This window comes from Aquila chrysaetos, chromosome 22 (genome assembly GCF_900496995.4).
Source record: "Aquila chrysaetos chrysaetos chromosome 22, bAquChr1.4, whole genome shotgun sequence".
Taxonomy (NCBI): Eukaryota; Metazoa; Chordata; class Aves; order Accipitriformes; family Accipitridae; genus Aquila; species Aquila chrysaetos.
The window spans coordinates 9,659,762-9,680,283 of NC_044025.1; the positions used below are offsets into that span (position 1 = coordinate 9,659,762).

The 20,522-nt window shown below is 44.4% G+C and overlaps 1 protein-coding gene across 10 annotated transcripts; it reads right to left on the reverse strand.

Moving 5' to 3' along the window:
- Nucleotides 1-119: 119 nt before the first annotated feature.
- SLC26A2 (solute carrier family 26 member 2) lies at nucleotides 120-18,512 on the reverse strand. 10 transcript variants are annotated; one of them, XM_029997773.2, is made up of 4 exons: nucleotides 17,190-17,453; nucleotides 16,755-16,878; nucleotides 11,436-12,089; nucleotides 120-9,074 (listed from the first exon to the last, which is right to left on the reverse strand). In XM_029997773.2, the coding sequence occupies exons 1-4, from the start codon at nucleotides 17,192-17,194 to the stop codon at nucleotides 7,569-7,571; spliced, it is 2,289 nt and encodes a 762-aa protein (XP_029853633.1). In that variant the 5' UTR covers nucleotides 17,195-17,453; the 3' UTR covers nucleotides 120-7,568. The 10 variants fall into 10 exon arrangements, with proteins under 10 accessions (XP_029853633.1, XP_029853635.1, XP_029853638.1 ...); XM_029997775.1 differs by lacking the exons at nucleotides 16,755-16,878; nucleotides 17,190-17,453 and adding an exon at nucleotides 18,434-18,512; XM_029997778.2 differs by lacking the exons at nucleotides 16,755-16,878; nucleotides 17,190-17,453 and adding an exon at nucleotides 17,466-17,652.
- Nucleotides 18,513-20,522: the final 2,010 nt, after the last annotated feature.

A 20,522-nucleotide genomic window follows, 5' to 3' on the forward strand; every position in this document is an offset into this window, starting at 1 on the left:
TGTCAGGAGAAACGGGGACTGGGGACTCACTGCTCAAATACGTGTGGCTTTTCTTCTTAAAGTTTATAGCTGCAGCATCTTCTAAGGTATCAAGCATATGGCCGACAACAGAAAAAACATAAATATCATCTTTTAATGGTGATAAAGAAATCCCAAAGATTTTACCACATTTGAAAGAAAATTCTTGTGCTAACAAATCTTCTACAATGACAATAAGGCACATTAGTGTTTAAAAATGACAACTGATACAGATCTAACAGAGACAGCGTAAAGGAGAGTCAACAACATGCACGGGCTATATCCCATAGCCGATGGTAGGACGTAAGAAGGACACTGACAAAACACAACTTTCATCACAAACATTTGGTCGGTGAGCACAGCACTCAACAAGGAGCTGACGGCAACACATCTCTCCCCACGCTGGGCGCAAGGCAAGGTCCGCGTCAGCAAACACCCACCCAGCACGGACTGATGCCACAGAGCAAGACGGCTCTCCCAGCACCCTGGATTCTGCCACCAAACTGGGGGAAAAGTTATACCTTATTTTTACTGCACAGATAAGTCACAGTAAAAAGTAAGGCTATTTTTTACACACACTATACAACTTTTCCACATTTTATTCAAATAAACTATTTTGTAAACTGGTTACGTCAGCCGACTGATGTGATATATTCCATTCCTGAGGTCCTGTTTGGTTAAACTGATTCTCCAACTTGAAAAAGCTACTCTAGGCAAAATTTGCCATTTTGTTTATTCTGGAAAACTTTATGTCACAAATATCTAAAATTATTCTGAATTTAAAATAATTCAAAAATCATACCCCAGAACATACCAAGGTACCAGACATGATCTTCAGGGACTCAAGAGGCTGATGAACTCAAAGCATCGTGTGCTTTCCAGAAAAAGTGAGGCTTTACCTCTCCTTAAGCATGTTTCAGCTGCATTTCAAATATACATAAAATTTACTCCCTTAAGTCAAAAATCAGACATAAAAAACTTGGACCCAAGTCCAGCTAAATGCTTCGCTTCCTATCTTCCTATGGAGTCCTCAGATCATCTGGGAGCCAGACTAAGAGCTAAGTGCTTTCAGAGCTGGACAGAGCTGGAATTCAAATATTTTTGGCAGTATATTTACTCAATGAAGATTTGATTCTCCATCCAACGCTGAAATATTTTGTGTATTTGCACATTAGAGAACAGCAATATGCCTTAGCTTATACAATCTCTAGAAAATAAAATAGAAAGGTATTAATTATACTATGAACTAAATATATATATATTAAATATTTGCCATTTTACCTAACCAGAGGCCTCACTTTTAGCATTGTAATGATCTCAAAAGAAAAGGCAAGACTCAGAATTATTTCCACTTCAGGTGGAATTTGTCTGAAACAGTTAAGATCAGGTAGTTTTCACAGGAGCAGCTGATCCTACAAAGGCTTACAAATATGATAACCAAGTGCAAGTAACTCTTGGGACTTAACAAGGTCATTCACAGTGCAAAGTCTGCACTAAAGACATTGCTCTTTTTACCTATGCCAGCATAGTAGAAGTGCAAAGCCCTTCTGGTGTGGACAGTTACATCAATATTGAAGTCTCACAACGATATCCTACACTGAGACTCAGTAAAGCAAAGTAAGCTACAGACACAAAGCACCTTGTATGGCATGAGCAGCAGATGACTGCTATCTGCCTCACAGCTTCATTAGCTTAGCCATGTCAGTAAAAAAAAATCTAAAGAACGTAAATCACCTTTCCAAAGCACGTGAAAAAAAAACCACAACAGAAGATAATGCCCTGAAACAAACTTTTTGCCTGAAGAGTTTCATCCTCAGCTCAAAGGGTTTCCTCTTGTTCCAGTTTCTATGATCTTCTAGACCAGCAGTCTCCTACGGCCCAGCCGTGCTCCTCACGGCGCTGGGAGCGCAGGGAGGTTAAGGTCAGCGCTGAGCCTGGGTGAGCCCGCGCCTGCCTGCGTGCCTGTGTGCAGGGCCAGCATGGGTGTTCCTGCACCGTTTCTGGAATGGAGACACGTGGGTGACGTGACTTCAACCTGCTTAAAAGCTCTTTGCACCAGCAGCACTGGAGCTGATAGCGTGGTGGGGAACAGCGAGTTAGCACAGCCCTTGGGTGAAAGGTTCAGGGAACTGGACCCAAGGAGACGCACAGTGTTGCTGGTCTTCTCAAGGGAGGTTCGGCCGCAGAAAGACTGCATCCCACCAGGTAAGACCTAGATCTAGGACCTGGCACAGGCAGAGTTCACGGTCGACCTCAGCACAAGGCTGTGGGAGGCAGCTGGGTATCAACTGGCTTAAAACCCCGGTGCGGCAGCCAGGATGCTTTCCTACCTGCAATACCTCACCTCTGCACTTCAGACCGATCAGCAGTGGATTTTAATGTCTCGTGGCACAAGCCAGCAGAAGCAAGCAGAGACAAAGGAATGGCTGTTTTTTCCCAAGAGAGAGTACCTTTCCGTTCATCACCGCAGCCCGACGGGGAAGGAGCACAGCAGTCATGGAAGCTCTGCTGTCCTGGCTGGGAGAGCCATGTGTGGACTTAGATTAAAATTAGCTAAAAATAAATAAGCATGAAAACAGAAATCCTTTATGTATATAGTTCAGGACAGTGACTCATGCAGCAGCACTGAGCAGGAACTAGGTCCTGCGTTATTGCACTCATTATGGAAAAAGGCACATGGCTGCGTAACACAGTGTCACAGTAGCCCCATAATAAAGACATCTCCAGGTTAATCTGTTGTTCCTGGGCAGCACCGTTACTCCTGCAGCTACACAAACCCTCGCACAGCCCCACATCGGGCCAAGGCTCCAGCCTGCTCGTGGGGGGACATGCACAGTGGTCCACAGTCCCCTTTCTCCCAGCTCCAGCACCCAGACGACTGGTGGGGTTTTGGGTTTTACACTCTCTGTTCAGGAGCTTTAGGTTTATCAAAGGATCTGGCATGAAAATTGAGTAGCAGGTCACACGTAATAGCAACATACACAAAGGCAATGATTCTTCTATTTACAGTCAATCATATGCAATATCTTACGGCAAAACACAGAAAGAAGTGTCAAGAAGGTGGACATTGGTCTCGCAATGAATTAGAGAGGAGCAGATGGAGCTGCAATGGCTTACAAGAAAATCAAGATCACTAAATCGCACAAGGCTAATGCTGGCAATGTCATTATAAATCCAAAAATAAGCACCATGTGCTCCACTGCAGTATCTTTCCCTATTTTATGAAGTGGACTGAAAATTGTTTCCATGTCAAAACATTCACAGAAGTAAAACATTTATTAGTGCAACTGCCACATTAGGAGGAACTGACAGTACTATCTATAGCAGCAATAAACGTAAAAAAAGAGCCTGACATTTAGCAGGAGACTACTAAAGACATTTCCAGTTGTCTTTAGTATAGCTGAGACTGTGAGTGTTAATTTCCATAATGCTGTGTTGTTGCCATTAATGAATGCGCTAATGATCTCTTAATTCTTCATTTAGAGTGATAATTGCTGATTAGTACGTTTGGGAATGGAGATCAACTGATTTATACCATCTTCCAGTCTGGCCTGGGGTTCTGAAGGTTGCACCTGGGATGAACGTTCCTGTTCCAGACAGATGCATAAACCCAAAACCAGTCATTCTGAGATTCCCTCTTCCTATAGATTACAAATTAAGCTGTGAGGCAGGGATAACAGAAGGCAGATTTCCCCTTATAAAATCTAGTACATGTCTTCCACTGTTCATTTAAAACAGTAGAAGGCAGAAGAGCCCTTTCCCGGACAGCAACAGGAGTATCACAAAAGTGTAACTGGATATATATGGCTGCTGCATCCATCATACAGCAGCAAAAGATATATATATATATATATGTGTACACAAACACACATATATACACGCACATATATATGTGTGTGCGTGTATATATATATATGAAATTCCTTTATAAAACAAATTCTTTAGGGCAACAGTTTTCAATCAGTGGTCCTTGATTCCTAAAGGTGAAATTGGATTACTTCTAAAGGGTCCATAAACATATTCAAGCAAAACATGCTTCTTGCCAGTAGGCTCAAATCAGATTCATGCCTCTGTTAAAAAATGGTTCTAGTTCTAAAAGGAAAACAGCTGAAAACCCACTGTTTTAAGAAATTCCAGCCATGACAAGCTCTAATCTTCAGTTAATTCCAAAGGACTCTCTATTATACTGAACTCTCTGGCAAATAGCATTTATTTCTGTTCCCTTTTAACCAGGGCTGTGTGTATTAATATAGACTTATTAATACTATGACCTCTGGACGTTATCTTAAATAAGAACATTAAAAGTTGTTCTTTTGCTTGGCTGGCTGCCTTTGCTGTTCCATTTTAATACGGTTTCTCGTGTCTCGCTTGAAATGGAATTTGGAGGCTGTATTGCCAGTCGTGGCTGCACAAACAGCACTGAGGCCAGATTCAATGTGCTCTAACTAAACATAAATCACTTCAGTATATCTTTTAGCTGTAATCTAAATTAATTCTTTGAAAATCAATTTATGGCTGTTTTATTGTGCTTTTATGTAAACAAATACCCAGGAGCTACAAATACATGTCCTGTAAGCTGTGGAAAGTGTGTACTTCTTGGAAGTAATGCTCCTATTCCTCCCTTTCTGGCACAGGTAGAAATGGATTTGAAAAAACATCTTTTAATAAATAATTACTGTTTTCCCCTTCTTGGTTGGAATTTGGCTACACAAACCTGTGCATGGTCACAGGTCAAAAAATCTCCACCTGGGCAGCGTGGAAAGAGTACAGGAGAGAGGAGTTGAGTGTAAAGAGGAAAGAATCCCCCAGAGCAATTTCTGCTCTACTTCCATCCCACCCATGGCTGACCTGCCTTAGAGGAATTCCCCCGGCCAGCTGCTCATTCCTCCTGCCCCTCTCAGCTGCCCGTGCCTGAGGGGCAAAGGGGTGAGACCAAGTAGCTGCGGGTAGGCAGGAACATTTGCAACAACAACGTACACTGCTTATTGTTTGCTGTGCTGTAATTCTTCATTGGGGCTTTGAGAAGGCGGCATTGCTTCTAGCACTGTTCAGCCCTCTTGAAAAATACCAGTTAAAATCAGCGTTTAAAAGTGGTATCGAGGCTTTCGTTCAAAGTCCTAGAGATGCCTTCTGGTAATGTGAACAAACCGTGGTGAAAAGGGACTCCCCCAGGCCACGGCACTGCCATCAGCTGAATGCACGTGCATAGGTCTGCTCCGCTCCCCGGCCACCAGCCAGCCCGCCGGTGGCCAGTTTGGCTGGGCGCAAAGCCCTGCGGTGACAAGCCTTCCCAAGTTGGCACCCAGCTGCAGGAGCCGCCGTGGGTGCGCCAGCTCTCTCCTGACACCAGCCCACAGGCTCTGAATGGCAACTCAGTGCAAAACAGGTATGGTGAGGAATTAAAACATAACTTCCATCCTGCCCTCACTCCCTACATAGGCGTTAATCCCACTCACTGCTTTTATATGGCTTAGGCTAATCCACTCTGGTAATACCAATTCAGTAATTATAATTATCCAAACTGCATACGGGATTCTTAACCCAGAATAAAAAAGTTCACACAGAAAGAAAAAATTCAGCAGTAGCTATTTGGGATTCACTTCCTTGTATAAACACACCTTAAGCTGAGAAAGAACAATATTTGTGGTTTTTGAATACTGCAGAAGCTTAAGCATTTTCTTTCCGATACTTGGAGACTTGTTGCCTTAACAATGCCAGTTCTAGAACACATAATGCATGGATCTCAGTTATGTGCGCCTTTTCAGTATATGCTACAGCCACCTCCCACTTCCCCCAGTATTTCTATATGCTCCTGTGATGATTAAAAAATGTAGTAAGATGAGTTAATATATAAAGGTTGCCAGGTCCTGGGACTCATCTTTCTGCTATCTAGCCCTTCTCTTGAGGTCCCAGCTCCTAGAGTGAAGTGACACGTGACATTTCAGCTTTCACAGAAAGAAGAGAATAGTTACTGGTCCTAGCTCAGAAAAAAAATGAAAACAAACCTAAACTCAAAATATACTTCTATTTAGAACGTTTCATGATTCATATTGCATTTTATTCCTTTTTTGACTCCTGACTCATTATTTTTGAACCATTAAGGATGAGAATATTGTCTGTATACAACACCTTTTCCCTTTTAAAAGCTGTGAAGAACCTGCAATTCAGACTGTAAGCTCCCCTGGGAGAAACCACCATCTTCCAAGGATGTACTGTGCGCTATGTATAGCTGGTACTCAGTAAAAACTGTTCATGTCTCAATTCTGCCTTCATAATCGTATTCTATTGATGTAAGAAAAGAGAACCTCTTCCTACCTGGTGCTTGTATTCTAGCATGAAGAACAGGTACTCTTCACTGTTCTGCATAATGTAAAATCAAAGTACAAAGTTTTGTTTACACTAACATGGTGAAATAACGTTCAGCAAAGAACTTCTCTGGCTCCTTTTCTAATGGCTGTATTCCTTGCCTGTCCATCCCCATTACATAAAGTCCATGACAGAATATGTGTAAAGGGTCTATGGTCAATAACACCTGCATTCGCACACAAAGTCTGTGTGACATGGACAAATTTGGACAGATGCTGGATAATCTATTTGGCCCTTTTCCTTTTGGTGCCTGTGATTCTGTCTGCCTGGCATATAAAACTGGCTATAAGGGACTGTTTTCTCTTGAAACTCAAGAATTAGAGATTTTCCGTATCTACTGTCCACAATTCTAAAGAGCTCCTAAACATTAGGAAAACAAATAACTGACCATAAGCATGAATCAGACTTCTAAACACCACCTCTGAATAAAAATAATTCCAGAAAAATTCAAGCTAAAGAGGCAAACTTTCCTGGCATGTAAAGGCCTGTGCAGAAATGAGATAACCATGTCCCCATTGCCTGGCTGCATTAGGCTTTCAGCAGACAATGACAAAGCCTCTGGAGGTGATAGATGGTTAGAAGCTATTCATTAAGACCTTTTCATGCATGTTTAGATTTTATTTATCTATCTGTCTCAAATTCAGGGAGGTTACAAAATCACCAACCAATCACTCCACAGTAAAGACCAGAGCAAACAGTTCCCGTCAGTCATTCTGTAGAAAACACAAGGCTGTGGTGATATGGAAAAGCAATGCCAGAACAAGGGACAAGAAATGAGTTGCCTCTCATTATTTGGCTGGACAGGATGCCTAGACTACTTCAAAATTCTGTCCCATCCATAAAGACAGGGTTGCAATAAAGACTTCAATGCTGACAATCAAAACTCAGAGGGGAACTGAGACACAGAAAGCTCAAGAGAGAAGAGAAATGAGATGAACAACCATATGAAAACTCTTAGATTCACAGATTGGCCATAATCAAGTTAAGAAATTTCCTTCATTCAGTACCACCTATTGAATCACTATACCCAGGCAGGCAAATTTAAAGCATCAAAACAGACTGCATAGTAACCAGTGCGTTAACAACCCTGCCTCTTTTTGTCTGAGTGCATATATATTGCATAGACATACAGACCCACAGCCATTTTTTCCCAAGCTTTGTTCCAATTTGCTGCCTTTCCACTGCTAGTTCTTAGAAGCGCTGGTCCCACTGTGCCCCTGTGCATCCAATGCAAAGTCCACAGCCTGGTGCACACTGTGGAAGAGAAGGTGGTCCTCCCCCTCTTTAAAAAATTCTCCTCGGATCAGGGAACTCCTCACCGAAGGATTGCACTGGGCCAGTAGCACCTGGATATCTATCTCCCTGTAGTCCTTGCAGACCTCTTTGAGCGTGCGTATTCCTGCTGTGTCCAGAAACTGTACTGCACAACAGTCAATCACTATTGTGTGAAACCCCAGAGGTTCAGAGACAAAATCCATGGAGATGCTGGTCTGGTTGCCACTAGAATCCACCTCTTTCTCTCTAAGCATTCTTTTTGCTGCCTTTTTCTTCGCTTCCTTCACCCAGACTGGGTTGACTCCAGTTTGCTTGTACAGGGTGGATTTAAAGCACTCTTTGTTGATGTAGTAGAGGGGTGCTTCGAATCGGAACACGACAATCCCTGGCTTGGTTTGCAAGTTCTTGTAAGCAGACAGGGATTCATATGTCTCAGACTCTGCCACCCAGCCAAGCAGCGGTGCCTCCGGTCTCTGAGTTCGGAAAATGACGCAGAGCATAGAGAAGCAAACACCAACCAGAAGACCAATCTCAGTACTGATGAGTGCTGAGGCTGCCATAGTAACTAGCCAGATCACTGTGTCCACTCTGCTCAAATGCCACATTTTTGGCAGGTCCTTGAACTTCCGCAGGGCTCCTCTGAGGTTTACAATGGTTATGACAGCAAGGACACATTTCTGAAGGGAATAAAATAAAGGTGCAATCACAAGGAGGACTAATAGGATTACCAAACTAGTCACCATGCCAGACATTTGGGTCCTACAACCTGTGGACTCTTTGACAAGAGTTTTGGCAAGAGCTGCGCTTGTTGTGAAGCAATGGAAGAAAGAGGGAATGATGTTGCAGAAGCCAATGGCATACATTTCCTGGTTGGCCCTCACGGAGTAACCATGCTTCTTGGCAAACATTTCTGAGAGGGAGACAGTGATGGCAAAGCCAATAATAGCTATGGGGATAGCATCCAAGGCCACATTAGGAATCAGGTTCCAGTCTGGAGGGCGGGGTGGCAGAAACCCAGTTGGGATGTGTCCAGCAACGCTCGAGCCATAAGTGTCTCTCAGCTTCCCAAAGTGAGATGCCAGAGTAGCTGCCACAATCATGACTAGTTCAACTGGTACTGGAGCCTTGAGCCTGGATTTAAAATATTCATTAAGCTCTTTGGTTGGGATAAGTACAAGAAAGCACAAGAAGCTGGTGATGAGATCACAGATGTTGGTCTTGTGTATGTTTCTGAAAATGTTTATCCACGTGGCTATGAGGGAGCCGATGCCACTGCTCCGTGGAATGTCTAGGCCCAGGAGATACTTGGCTTGTGAGGTTAGGATGGTGAAGGAGGCTCCCGTGACAAATCCACTCAGCAATGAATCGGAGAGGTACACTGAAACAAAGCCCACTTGAAAGAAACCCATGGCCACCTGAAAAGAATCAACCACACAAAACAGATTAGGATGCAAATCTTGCAGATGCCATCACTGTGGGGCTCTGGAGGGAGGTGCGATAAAAAAAACCACTGCACACAGCCCTGGAGGACAAGGCATGGTCAGAGCATGGAGAAAACAGTCTCCAGCATTCAGCTGCTCCTGGCGCACCACACTTAAACAAAATGCATTTCTAACAGAGAGCCAGCTTTTTGGGAGGGTCTTCATACTCTGAACCTGTGTTTATTGTTTGCTCATTGGTTCAGTTGTAACTTCTAGTTACCCTAGCAAGCAAAAAAAGAAAGCCTGGGAAAAAAAGCATCTGAAATACTGGCTACTTCTGCCATTTCTCTTTCAAGTTCTTACAATCTCTGTGAACTTTGCAGGGATCCAAAACTTTTTTGGTTGTCTTTGTCTATCTTACACGGGAGCTCACAACCTGCAATGAAAATACACCTTACGTCATAACAGCTGTACTTTGCACTGCATAAAGTTTGGTGCATCTGACTCAGAAAGTATATGAGCTGTAACCTCTTGTGATGCAGATTATATAAATACAGATAAATTTTTAAAGTGCCTTGTCATTCATTTTTATTAATGCTAGTTGAACAGACACATCCTTGGTGCTCTCTCATTGAAATGACTGGTTTTATGGATACCTACTCTACATACGTGTTTTCGCACCTGGTAAATGTCCCTTCCTCCCCGACAACCTTCATGCCAAATGGAGCATGGACCTTCTCACAGCAGTTTGCTAGAAACCTTTTAATTCCCTGTGCTGGCCAACAGGGATGTCGACACTCTTATCTGAAGACTGCAGGCCAGAACTCACAGGTATTAAAACTTTAAGTAGTGTCAATTTGGTATGTCCTATTAGATAATTGAGGCAAAAAAAAAAAAAAAAAAAGGCGGCTAGGATCATGGCTGGAAACTTCATAAGAACCACAAAGCATTACTGAAGAGAAGGTTGGTTTGGGAGCTGGACTGACTGGACACGGGCTTAAAGCCAAGCTCTAAAAAAGTCTCCCTCACAGCCTTGGTAATTAAGTTAATTAAAGGTTTTTCTAACTGTAAAACATTAGCAGTAATTGTCTTACCTAGTTATGCTGTAGGCAACTAGTGTGAGCAGGCTTGCTTTTTGTGATTTGACTGTAAAGTTTCTGATACAAAGAATATGTGATTTTGGTTAGAGCTTCCAATAAAAAAAAAAAAAAAAAAAAATGAGGGTGTGAAGACCTACTGGTTAGCAGGCAGAGAGACAGCAAGTAGAATATGCCTAACATTCAGAGGGACTTAAGATAAAGTAATCTGACTTCTTCATATAAATGAACTTAATCGTACTCGTACTTGCAAAGAATATTAAGCACAATTCACAACTCCAAAACTGCATCCATGCTACAGTGATGAAGCACAAAATCCAGTGTACCTCAGAGTCCCAGAATATTTCTGAAATTACTCAACACTGACTTGCAGTACAAGAAGTAGTCCCAGGTTGTGCCTAAACCCAGTGTTTTAGAGTATCACAGGTATGTTTCCTTTTCTGCTCCTATACAGTCTGATTAGCTATCACCCTGGAGGTCACTGTAAGAACAAATGAATGTGAACTCACAAACTAAAATACCACAGCTCTGCAGCACTGTTAAAACTAAATCCATCCTGGTTAATGCATGACACTAAAAACAAAGATACCTGCTTTAATTTCAGCAAGCAGTTAATTCTAGGAAGTAATTAGAGACAGAGTGGTAAAATATTGTCGAGTAATATATTTTAATATGGTAATAATTCAAAGTTTTATTTCAAATATATTTTATCATCTCACTAGTATCCTTCTCATACAATGGCATTGTTTTGGCTTTGAATGGGCAAACAGCAAAGTTTTACAAGCACAGTGATAAATAAAAAGAAACTGGAGATACTTCTACTGTCCAGATTATTTTTTGATAAAAGAAAAGGCAAGTGACTGAAGTCTGGAATGAAAAGCTGACACACCACATTTTGGCCCAATGAAATGGAGGCCTAAGCCATAAGCCAGCAAAAAAAAAAAAAGCTTCAGGCCACAGAGAGGAAGGTGGTGAGCAGATTGTGTGAGAGCAGCAGGTGGTTATGTGCAGGTCCTTACAGTCCCCAACAGAGTAGCAATGCAAGCACAAAAAGTTAGTAAAAAAAGGAGAGGACACAGAGGAATTTCTTGCACCGCAGTAACTGCACAGTAACTGGAGACCTCCAGTCCTCCCTGTGTCCACTCGTCTGGGATGCAGATTGAGGACACAAGCAAGCCCAGCAGGCTGTTCATGTGGACAATCACTTAAAGAATTAAAACTATTTCCACAGAAAACCTGTTTGCCCACCTCCTCTTACCTGATAAACTCCAGCTATGAAGGTCATGGTGGCTCCCACTGTAATTGCATAGCACCTTTTATCACAGAGCAGCTTCTGCAATGTCTGATTCACAGGTGAAATGGTGGTGTTTACATACGCTGCTGTATCTGTGAGGACACTGAGCGCAGCTGGTTCTAAGTCGTAGCCAGCTCTCTGTATTTCACGATCCACCACTTGTCCCACCATCAGGCAAAGCACACCAAAGATGCCAACTGAGATGTGGCGGGAGGTTCCAAATATGAAATAAATAATGCTGGCGAAAAAGGATGTATAAAGGCCATAAATAGGCTCCTGCCCAGCCAAGAGAGAATAGGCAATTGACTGTGGGACTAGTAACACCCCCACAATCACACCAGACATTATGTCTCCCAGTAGGTACTCTCTTAGTTTGTATTTAGGAAGCCACTGCAAGACAGGAAAGAAACTGAAAACATAGTCTTTAACTTTGGCTGGAGTGCAGCTGCAAGTTTTCTTTGCTTGCTTAACCATCAGAGCCTTCATGCTCCTCTTCTTCTCTTGGGGTTCCAAGAACATTCTATGATGGAAACTACGTTTAGCATCGTCTCCTTCTGGCATTTCAGTCACTGAATGGACGTTGTTGAATTCTACCATTGCTGCCATCTCAGGGACTCCCTGGAAACACAAAGAAGGACCATTTGCATTAAACCATAAATGAATGTGCTACATGAGACTTTTTAATAGAGTGAATACAATATTTATGAAAAGCAAGGGCTAAAAGTCTTAGTTCAGCACAGAGAAAGCAATTTCCAAGCAAACTTGGAAAGAGCCTCCCCATTATATCCCTGTTAAGCAAGGAATCACCTTCCCTAGGAGGGAAGCTGACATCCCATAGAATAAACCTGCTGCTGGCAATGTTGTGAAATGGAAAAGAATGCAGCAGCACTGTCCCTCTGTGAGGCTTCCTTAATAAAATCACTGTCTGCAGCCTGTTCCACCGTGCAAAGATAGACACAGAGTTTATTGTAGTACAACACTCACTTCAATTCAGTTGCTGAAAATTAACTACAATTAGTATATCTCTAACATTGCACAGCTTGGTCTAAATCTCATTTATATGTACTTTTTTTAAAAAAATGCAGTGATTACACCTGCCAAATATGGTAAAGATTTTTTACCTAAGAAGATGCAATCTTCACACAGTGGCTTTATTTCAGCCTATGACATACTGCAAAGAATGCTCTTCACACTTTTTAAAAGCCGGTTTTCAAGTAAATTACATCTGACCAAAACAATACACACAAGCGGAAAGCATGTTAATGGGCACAATGGAAGGTAGGTGGAACGCTTCTGCTAGAATGTGTGCTCTAGTACAGGCTGCCTACAAACAGTAAAACAAGTTGATTGTATCAAAACACATTTAATACTGGAAACATATTGCCTGACTGTGAAAGAGCAAAGTCTCGAAACAAGCCCTAATGAAACTTGACAATACCAACAGTGATTGCCAGCATTCATACAGCACTCCCGGTTTCCAGAAAAAATCCAGAATCCTCCAGAAAACTCAGCCACAATACCTACTACTACTAGTACACTGAAGTTGATAGATTTCAGCCAGAAACCCATTCGCCTGGTGCTACAGTGGAGTCAAGGCCAGAGACAGCAGCAGAACCCTGAAAAATCTAACTCCCAGGTTTCCCTTTCAAAGACTACCTTGCAGTCCCAGAGTGCTATAACAACATATCCCTTATGTGCTAATTACACCTTCTCTGTGCAGGGCAAACATCAATCAAACCAACGTTCTATGCAATGTTTATGACTGAATTAATCACCAAATCGGTATTGGAGCTAGCAGTGCTGAGGATGTCCCTGAAAAGTCCATCTCAAAACTTGTTCACTTAATAGTCATTTCACAACTAGCTATAAAACATTCACTGCTACTATCACTTCAGTGTAAGTCTCTCAAAAACATGTGAGGGGAGAAGGGAGTGAAGTGAGTTTAAGCGTGGTGCTCAAACCATCCGTTTCCCCTGCAGTCAGACCATTGCAAGGCACTGATCCTACAGCTATGCAGAGAGGAAACGCCTTCTCTTAGACCTTGGTCTAGCTGGCTGGAGCATACGACTTCCATTCCTCCATTCCAGGTTTGACGTTGTCATATGGAGGTATCCAAACTGCCGTGCACCAGCCCTATATAACGGTTTACGCACAGCCATGCCTCCAGCAGTCTGCTAGCTCAGACAGAGATGAACTACTTTCGGTTCTTCTGGCTAGAAAGACAATACCAACCCAAGTACCTACTGTCTTAGAACAGCCTAAGCAAATGGTCCTAACCATATCAAAGGAACCCACATGAGCGTAGAAGCAGCTACAAAACTTAATGTTTAGACTGGCTTCTTTTTCCAGATAAAAATATTCAGAGATTTCTAAAAGAGCCTTCCAATTAGAAAGCAATTCAACCCAAGTAATCCAACTCTTCCACCTCACACCATAGCATGCTTCTCCCTAGAGGTACCAGGCTACAGCGTGCAGAGGGCTATCTAAAGTCAACACGCAGGACAGATGCCAACAGATAGCCAACAGAGAACAGCAGAGGCAGAGGTTCACATTTTATCTTCTGCTCCATGCTGGGACTCCCAAAAGGCGTCTTCATTCACGACAGAGCCAGAGACAGTAAGCGTCTCTTTGGTGGGTAAGCTCCTGAATCCTTTCAAATAACTGAACACAGCTCTCTGCTAGCCTGCCGTTGGACTGGAAGGGAGCCATGTTTCGAACGGAGACCTCCCTGGCTCCAAAACTGTGACTAGCACAATAGCATCAGCAGGGATGGATTTTCTGCGTAAGATAGGGGCTGTATGCCTTCCTGTTATGATATCATGATCTATACAACTCATGCTCTGTTACATGCTGGGGCAGACTGAAGAGCATTGCCAGGCCTCATGCTCTGGGCAAGATACTTTATTAATACCTACCTCTCGTTCTCTGTACCTACCAGATATTTCTAGCAATGCATCAATGCTTTTCTCCAGCTCCTGCCCTGTTCCATACTCCCATACCTCCAACTCTATGCCTAATTCACGCGTGGGGTCTGCAGGGTGGTCTGCAAACCAGCAAGATGAAAATAGCTCTAAGCACAACGGGGGCAACATGCCTCTTTGTGGATGCTGCTCTGAGCACAGGTAGAAGTGCTGCTTCGCTAAAGTCACACTCCAAAAAAAGGAAAAATGAAGCTTTAATGCACTGCTAGGTTAGGTGAGACCTAAGTGAAAAATTCCGTAATTTGAACTCAAGTCCTATTTCTGGTATCTATGTCCTTCTTTTCGTCCTGGCCCTTATAGCTTGGAGAACTGAGAATTCTGGATCCAAAGATGAGTGCACCCAGAACTCTAATATGTATACATTTTTAGGGCTAAATTTTCAAATTTTTTTTTTTGTCTCTATATTTGTTCTTGTTAGACAAGTTAATCACTTAGTACGATAGAAGGTAAGAGAAGAAAGCTTCAGTTTTGGCTACCTGCCTTCTTGATTATTCCAAACTTCTATCTTACAGCCTCCTGGCCATACAGTATTACTGTATCACATACCTATATACACCTTATAATGACAAGCTTCCCTTGGCTAATGCCTTCCAATTCAGTATCTTTAATGTGTGTTAGAATAATTATAGGCTCAGAAGAGCCATATGAAGAATGAGGATCTTTACAACGAGGAAACATGCACTACAAGAAATGACATACTCAAGATCACGTAGTGATCACGCTTGGAGGTGAATCCATCCCCACCTTCCACGTATCAAATCTCAGCCACGCGTACAGTATTGCAAAGTCCGCTCAGGGATTATTTATAGCACTTACCAAAAAAAAAAAAAAAAAAAAAGGGCAAATACTATACACTGAGAATGAAGTGAATGAAGTGAATATAGTGTACAAAAGCATGTGTCTGCAGTACTCTGCATAAGCACATTCTGTAGTTGTATTTGCTTGAGCAGCTTTATTGATTTCACAAGCACAGAGTTACAAATCAATACTGTAAAAGCTGAGGGAAAAATTCACCCCAGACTACTTTTTATGTGTAGCAAATTACTTGAATGAGTCTGTTTTCTGAGATTTTAGCAAAGATTTTAGTAATGAAAACCCTTCCGATTCCTCTCTCCCTCATCCAGGACTTGTAGAGAGCTCACTCAAACCTGGGAGTTCTTCTTAACATTCCAGGGAATTCCGACACAAAACCCAGATAGTTGTTTAGTTCTTCTGTGCAGTGCCATCAAGCATCTGCATAGTAGATGATACCGGGTTTTTTCAGTCGTGTCTAGACAGTGGAGAAATGTTCTAAGTAAAAATCTTTTTGGCTACTAAACTCTGAGCATATACTGGATCTTTGTATTGACCTGCATGACAGCTTTCACTATGTGGCATGAAAAGGGCCTTTCATCACACAGTCACTGCCTCTTGCCACGTCAGGACACCAGGAAATGACACAATTTCCAACATGTTTCACCCTCTTCTGCCTGAAAGCGTTGCTCTGTATTATTTGTGTAACCGTTTAGCCCAAGCTTACTTAGTAAAACTGGATTTTGTTCTTAAAAAAAAAAAATAAAACAGACTTTGGTTCGGTATACTGAACGATATTCTGTATATTTAACTTGGAAAAGGAGCTACTGTGCTTTTTATTTTGAAAGCTGCTATTTACGTACAACTAATTTGTCTGCCTAGAATTCACTTTTACGAGCTCCTTTTGGCCTGAGGAAGATCTTCAGGGGGTGTCCACCTGCCACAAAGCTTTACTTAAGATACAAAGAAAAAGACTACAACACAGAACTGAGGAAATTTCCAGTATCTCTCTGTTATCAAGTGACTGCCATAAAATAAAGATATGGGGAGGTACTGCATTCTTGTTACAGACTGTTTTTCTGGATCCCGTCTGGGCCTTTCTTACTGATCCCATGACATGGCAGAGGTGAGCTATCACCCGTCTAGCGTCTGTCTTTGGGGAAACACTACCTGCAGCACAGGGCCTTGCTGGCTCGGACTTCATTTCTTTGTTGCAGATCACAGTCACCTTGACAGTATGAGAATAATGGATTGTGAAGCTTACTCACCTGCTGAAATAACATATTTACAAGCTTAAACATAAGACGTGTGGATTTAAGAGTAGAAACTAAATCAAAAGTGTTCTTTCTATAACACCGATCTCAGTTTTCCAGATTATTTTTCTGCATTTCAGGTGCACAAGTCGTCACTGTATGTGATCACTACCCACCCTCACGTACCCACTTGCTAGACATGAGAAGTTGCATGCACTTAAATGCATGCACTTAAAAACTAATGCATAAACACATAATCTAAAGAGACATGAACAATTTCTGAAGAGATGTAAAGGAGAAGCAGGTGAATCAGAAATCCAAGTTCCACATGAACTGAACGAGAGGTAGGCTACTACCTCTGGGTCCTTGGAAAATCTCACCCTAAGCATAAAAAAGGAAAGCGTATCACAACATTTTGATAACTATATCTTTGTCCTCACTCTTGCTGGACAACAGCCGTTTCCAAATAATCTCTTAACTATTGTGGAGCAACAAGGAAATTCAATACTGCCATGATAACACCGAGATAGGCACTGGAACGGCACTGCATGTACCTTGGAAGAAAATTCAGATTTCTGACAAAATCCTTAACACCCTCCAATAAAACATTCAAGCTACAAACTTTTATTTCAACATGAGACTTAAAATCATATGAATACTGAAATCTTACTAAGACCCATAAAACAACATACCACATTTAAGAAACACATTTGGGAACAAAGCTACATTACTGTCGGCACAATAATCACCAGCCGTTAACTCAAGCAGGAAAACCTGCAAAGCCGGATAACCAAACCTTGCTTGCGTGAAATAGTTGATCTCCTCCTACTTCAAATGTCAGTTCTCCCGAGCGGCAGCGGCAGCAAAGCTGCCCGCCAGCCTCGCACAGCCCCCAGCCTCTTCGGGGAAGGTCCCATGGAAGTCGGCAGCCCCGCTCGCAGCCAGTCCTTCCAGGAAATTCAGCTCACCTCCGAGAAAGCAGCTGCACATCGAGTGTGACGGTTACACTGCCCTGCCCCGTCTGAAGCGGATCCCTCGTGAAGATAGCCGGCTGCGGCCTCACACAGTACTCAAGCAGTTTCCATCCGAACCGGATTTGCCACAGAGGGCTTGCCAAGTAGTATTTTCAGCAAGTCACTACTCCGCTAGGACCCCCCTCCCGCCCTTACCATTAGCTAGCGAAGGCTGACTGCCGACGCGCTGTACCGGGGCAGTGAGGGCAGGTGGAGGAACCGCTGCCCCAAAGGCGTTTCCTTGGGCAGTGGCCGCCAGCCCCAGCCACGCTGCCCGCCTGCCTGGCCTCGCAGCCGGGAGGGCGGCCGCGGCGGTGGGCTGCCTGTACAGGGCAGAGGGTTGTGCAAGAGACCTGTCCGCCTCTGAGCGGAAAGCTAAGCACGGGGTTTGCACTGCATGAGGGAGCGCTCAAAAAATCGTTCTGGTTTTTTAAATTAAAATCTGCAAGAAGAACACACAGCAAGAAGAAATCCACGCACTTCTTGTACTCCTGAAACCACGGATTTTTGCTGAGCGCTTGTGTATCACTTCGGAAGCCACCCAACATGAAGTTTCCAGGATAGAGAAAGGGAAGTACAACGCTTTTAATGCAACACTCAGTTTCGCCCCATCGATCTCAGCACGACTTCCTTCACACACCCCCCCCCGGCACCGAGCACTCTCCCCCCGGCCCCCCGGCTTTCATTTTCTACTCTCCTCTTCCTACGCTGAGGCACCGCCTCGCGAGCCGCTCCACGGCGCGGGGCCGTGAGCAGGAACCCCCCGCGGGGCTCCGAGGCGGGCCCACGGCAACACGCCACCGCCGCCCGGCGCCCCGCTGCCCGCCGCCCTGCCCGTCCCTCCTTCCCCCGCCCCCCAGGCCCGCCCGCTCCCCCACGCCGCCCTCCCTCGCCCGGCAGCGCCCGCTGAGGCGCCCACTCACCGCGGGGCCGCCGGCGGCTCCGGGCAGACCTCGGCCGGGCGGGACACACCGGCCGCAGCGGCTCCCGGTCCTGCGCCTCGCCCCCGCCCGCCTACCCCGCGAGGGGGCCGGGAGCGGCGGGCAGGGGAGGGGAGGGCAGAGCCGCCCCCGCCGCGCCCCTCGGCGCAGCGCGGAGCCCGCCCGTCGCCGATCGGGGAGGGGAGGGCCGGGCCGGGCCGGGCCGGGCCGGGCCGCGCCGCCCGAGAGGCCTCGGGGGGGGGCCCGGAGCCGGCCCGGCGCGGCAGGCAAGGCCTGGCCTAACGGGCCGCCCGCACCAGACACACACACACACACGTCCCCCCCGCTTCAGTTTTTACTTTCCAGTTAATTAATTCCAAGCGTGTTCTGAATTATGAGCGGCCTGAAAAAGCCTGGTGCAGAGCGCGACCCGCTGATTCTGTTCCTTACCCCAGAAAAGCCACCGCCCTGAAATAAAAAAACAAAGCGGAGGAACTCTAGTGAAGAATCCGGGTTTCCGTTAATTAAGTCACACTCACGCTTGAAAGATTAATTACGTTTTGGTAACTTGAGGTAAAGAGACCTTAACTTTCCACCCGTGTCACAGACAGGGAAACCGTAACAAGTTCTGACAGAAAATGGCGTCATTCTGCTTTGGGGTACCACTAGGATTCCTTAAAAATAGTCTTTTAAAATCCCTCAGTCTTGTTTGCTCTGGTGTCCAGATCTGTTTGGGAGGTGCTTCCAAGTGGGAAGGACAGAGGATCTTTGACAATGTCAGTATTGAAAAATAGCAGGTTTTTGTTCAGTACTCTTTCTTTATCTCTGGACTGGAGGTTCAAGGTCGGAGGGGCCATACCCAGCCTCGTCCGCCTTTCCTTCGCCATTTGCACAGAAAAGCAGACGTTCTCTGAAATCGAACGCTGCCTAATATTTGCATTTCGGGTGGAACCTCGAGCTGCCAAAAAGCCCATCAATACATGATCAGAGAAAGCAAGGCCAGCTTCAAGCCTGCAGAATCCATGCTCACGTCTTTTGGTGTTAGGCAAATGCTGTAAATCTTGCTGTAGAAATACAGAATATTTCCAATAGTAAACATTTACCGTCTCCACAAGGGTTTAACTAGATGTCATGGTAACTAGAACAGGCAGGTTGCAAAGGAAATAAAAGAGCTCTCTCCCTCTCCCCTGGCTACCCACTGTCAAAAGCATCAGTGGCTCTGACTTCCCAATCCTCTTAGGGACTTCCACAGGAGTTTTAATTGAGTTTGAAGTATATGGTGACTCCAAGACTACCAGAGCAAATCCTTGTGAGGAGTGACATCTGTGACAAAAGCATTAAGAGGAGCCTTTTGTGTGGGGACTCTGCAGAAACCTAACAAGAAAACCAAGCAGTATCTTATTGGAGTGCAAATAAAGAACATGATATTAAAAAAATTCCCAAGCATTAATTTTTTTCTGAATCACTGCTATTATTAGGGTTTTTTTTTTCTTTTTACTGTACACTGGTTTTCTAAAAAGTAGGGGAAAAAAATCCAAGTAAATATTTAAGATAAGTAAATCATTCAACTTCCAGCTGCTTTCCTCTTCTCGAGGTATATTAAGTTTTATGGTTAATGTATTTCTGTACAAGGCTAAGGGAACCTTTGGCCTTGGAGAAATGTGCCTCTGGGCTCCTCACACTCCAGAACCTCCTGCCAAGGAACGGTGAGCTGGGGCTTGCTGACATACAAACGCTAGCATGTGCCATCTGCCCATCCCACTCAGCCTACCTGTCAAACCCGCGGCCTCCGGTTCTCCACATTGCCCCATCATCTTTATAATATCAAATCTCCAGAGACCAGTTTCTCAGACTGCAAAATAATCTTGAAAAACGCTCTGTTTTGTTCCACCGGGCACATACTCCTGGGCAGCCCCGCGCACTGCAGCGGAGGGAAGCCCTCCCGCCCTGCCTCTTTACCCGGCAGCTCTCGTACAGCCCCGCTGCGCCCCGGTCCCCCGGCAAAGGGCTCTATGGGCGGCACAGGACGGTCTTATCATCCCTCTCTGCCCCGTCAATGAAAGCCCTGTGCGGCGGCTCTCCCTGGTTCTTC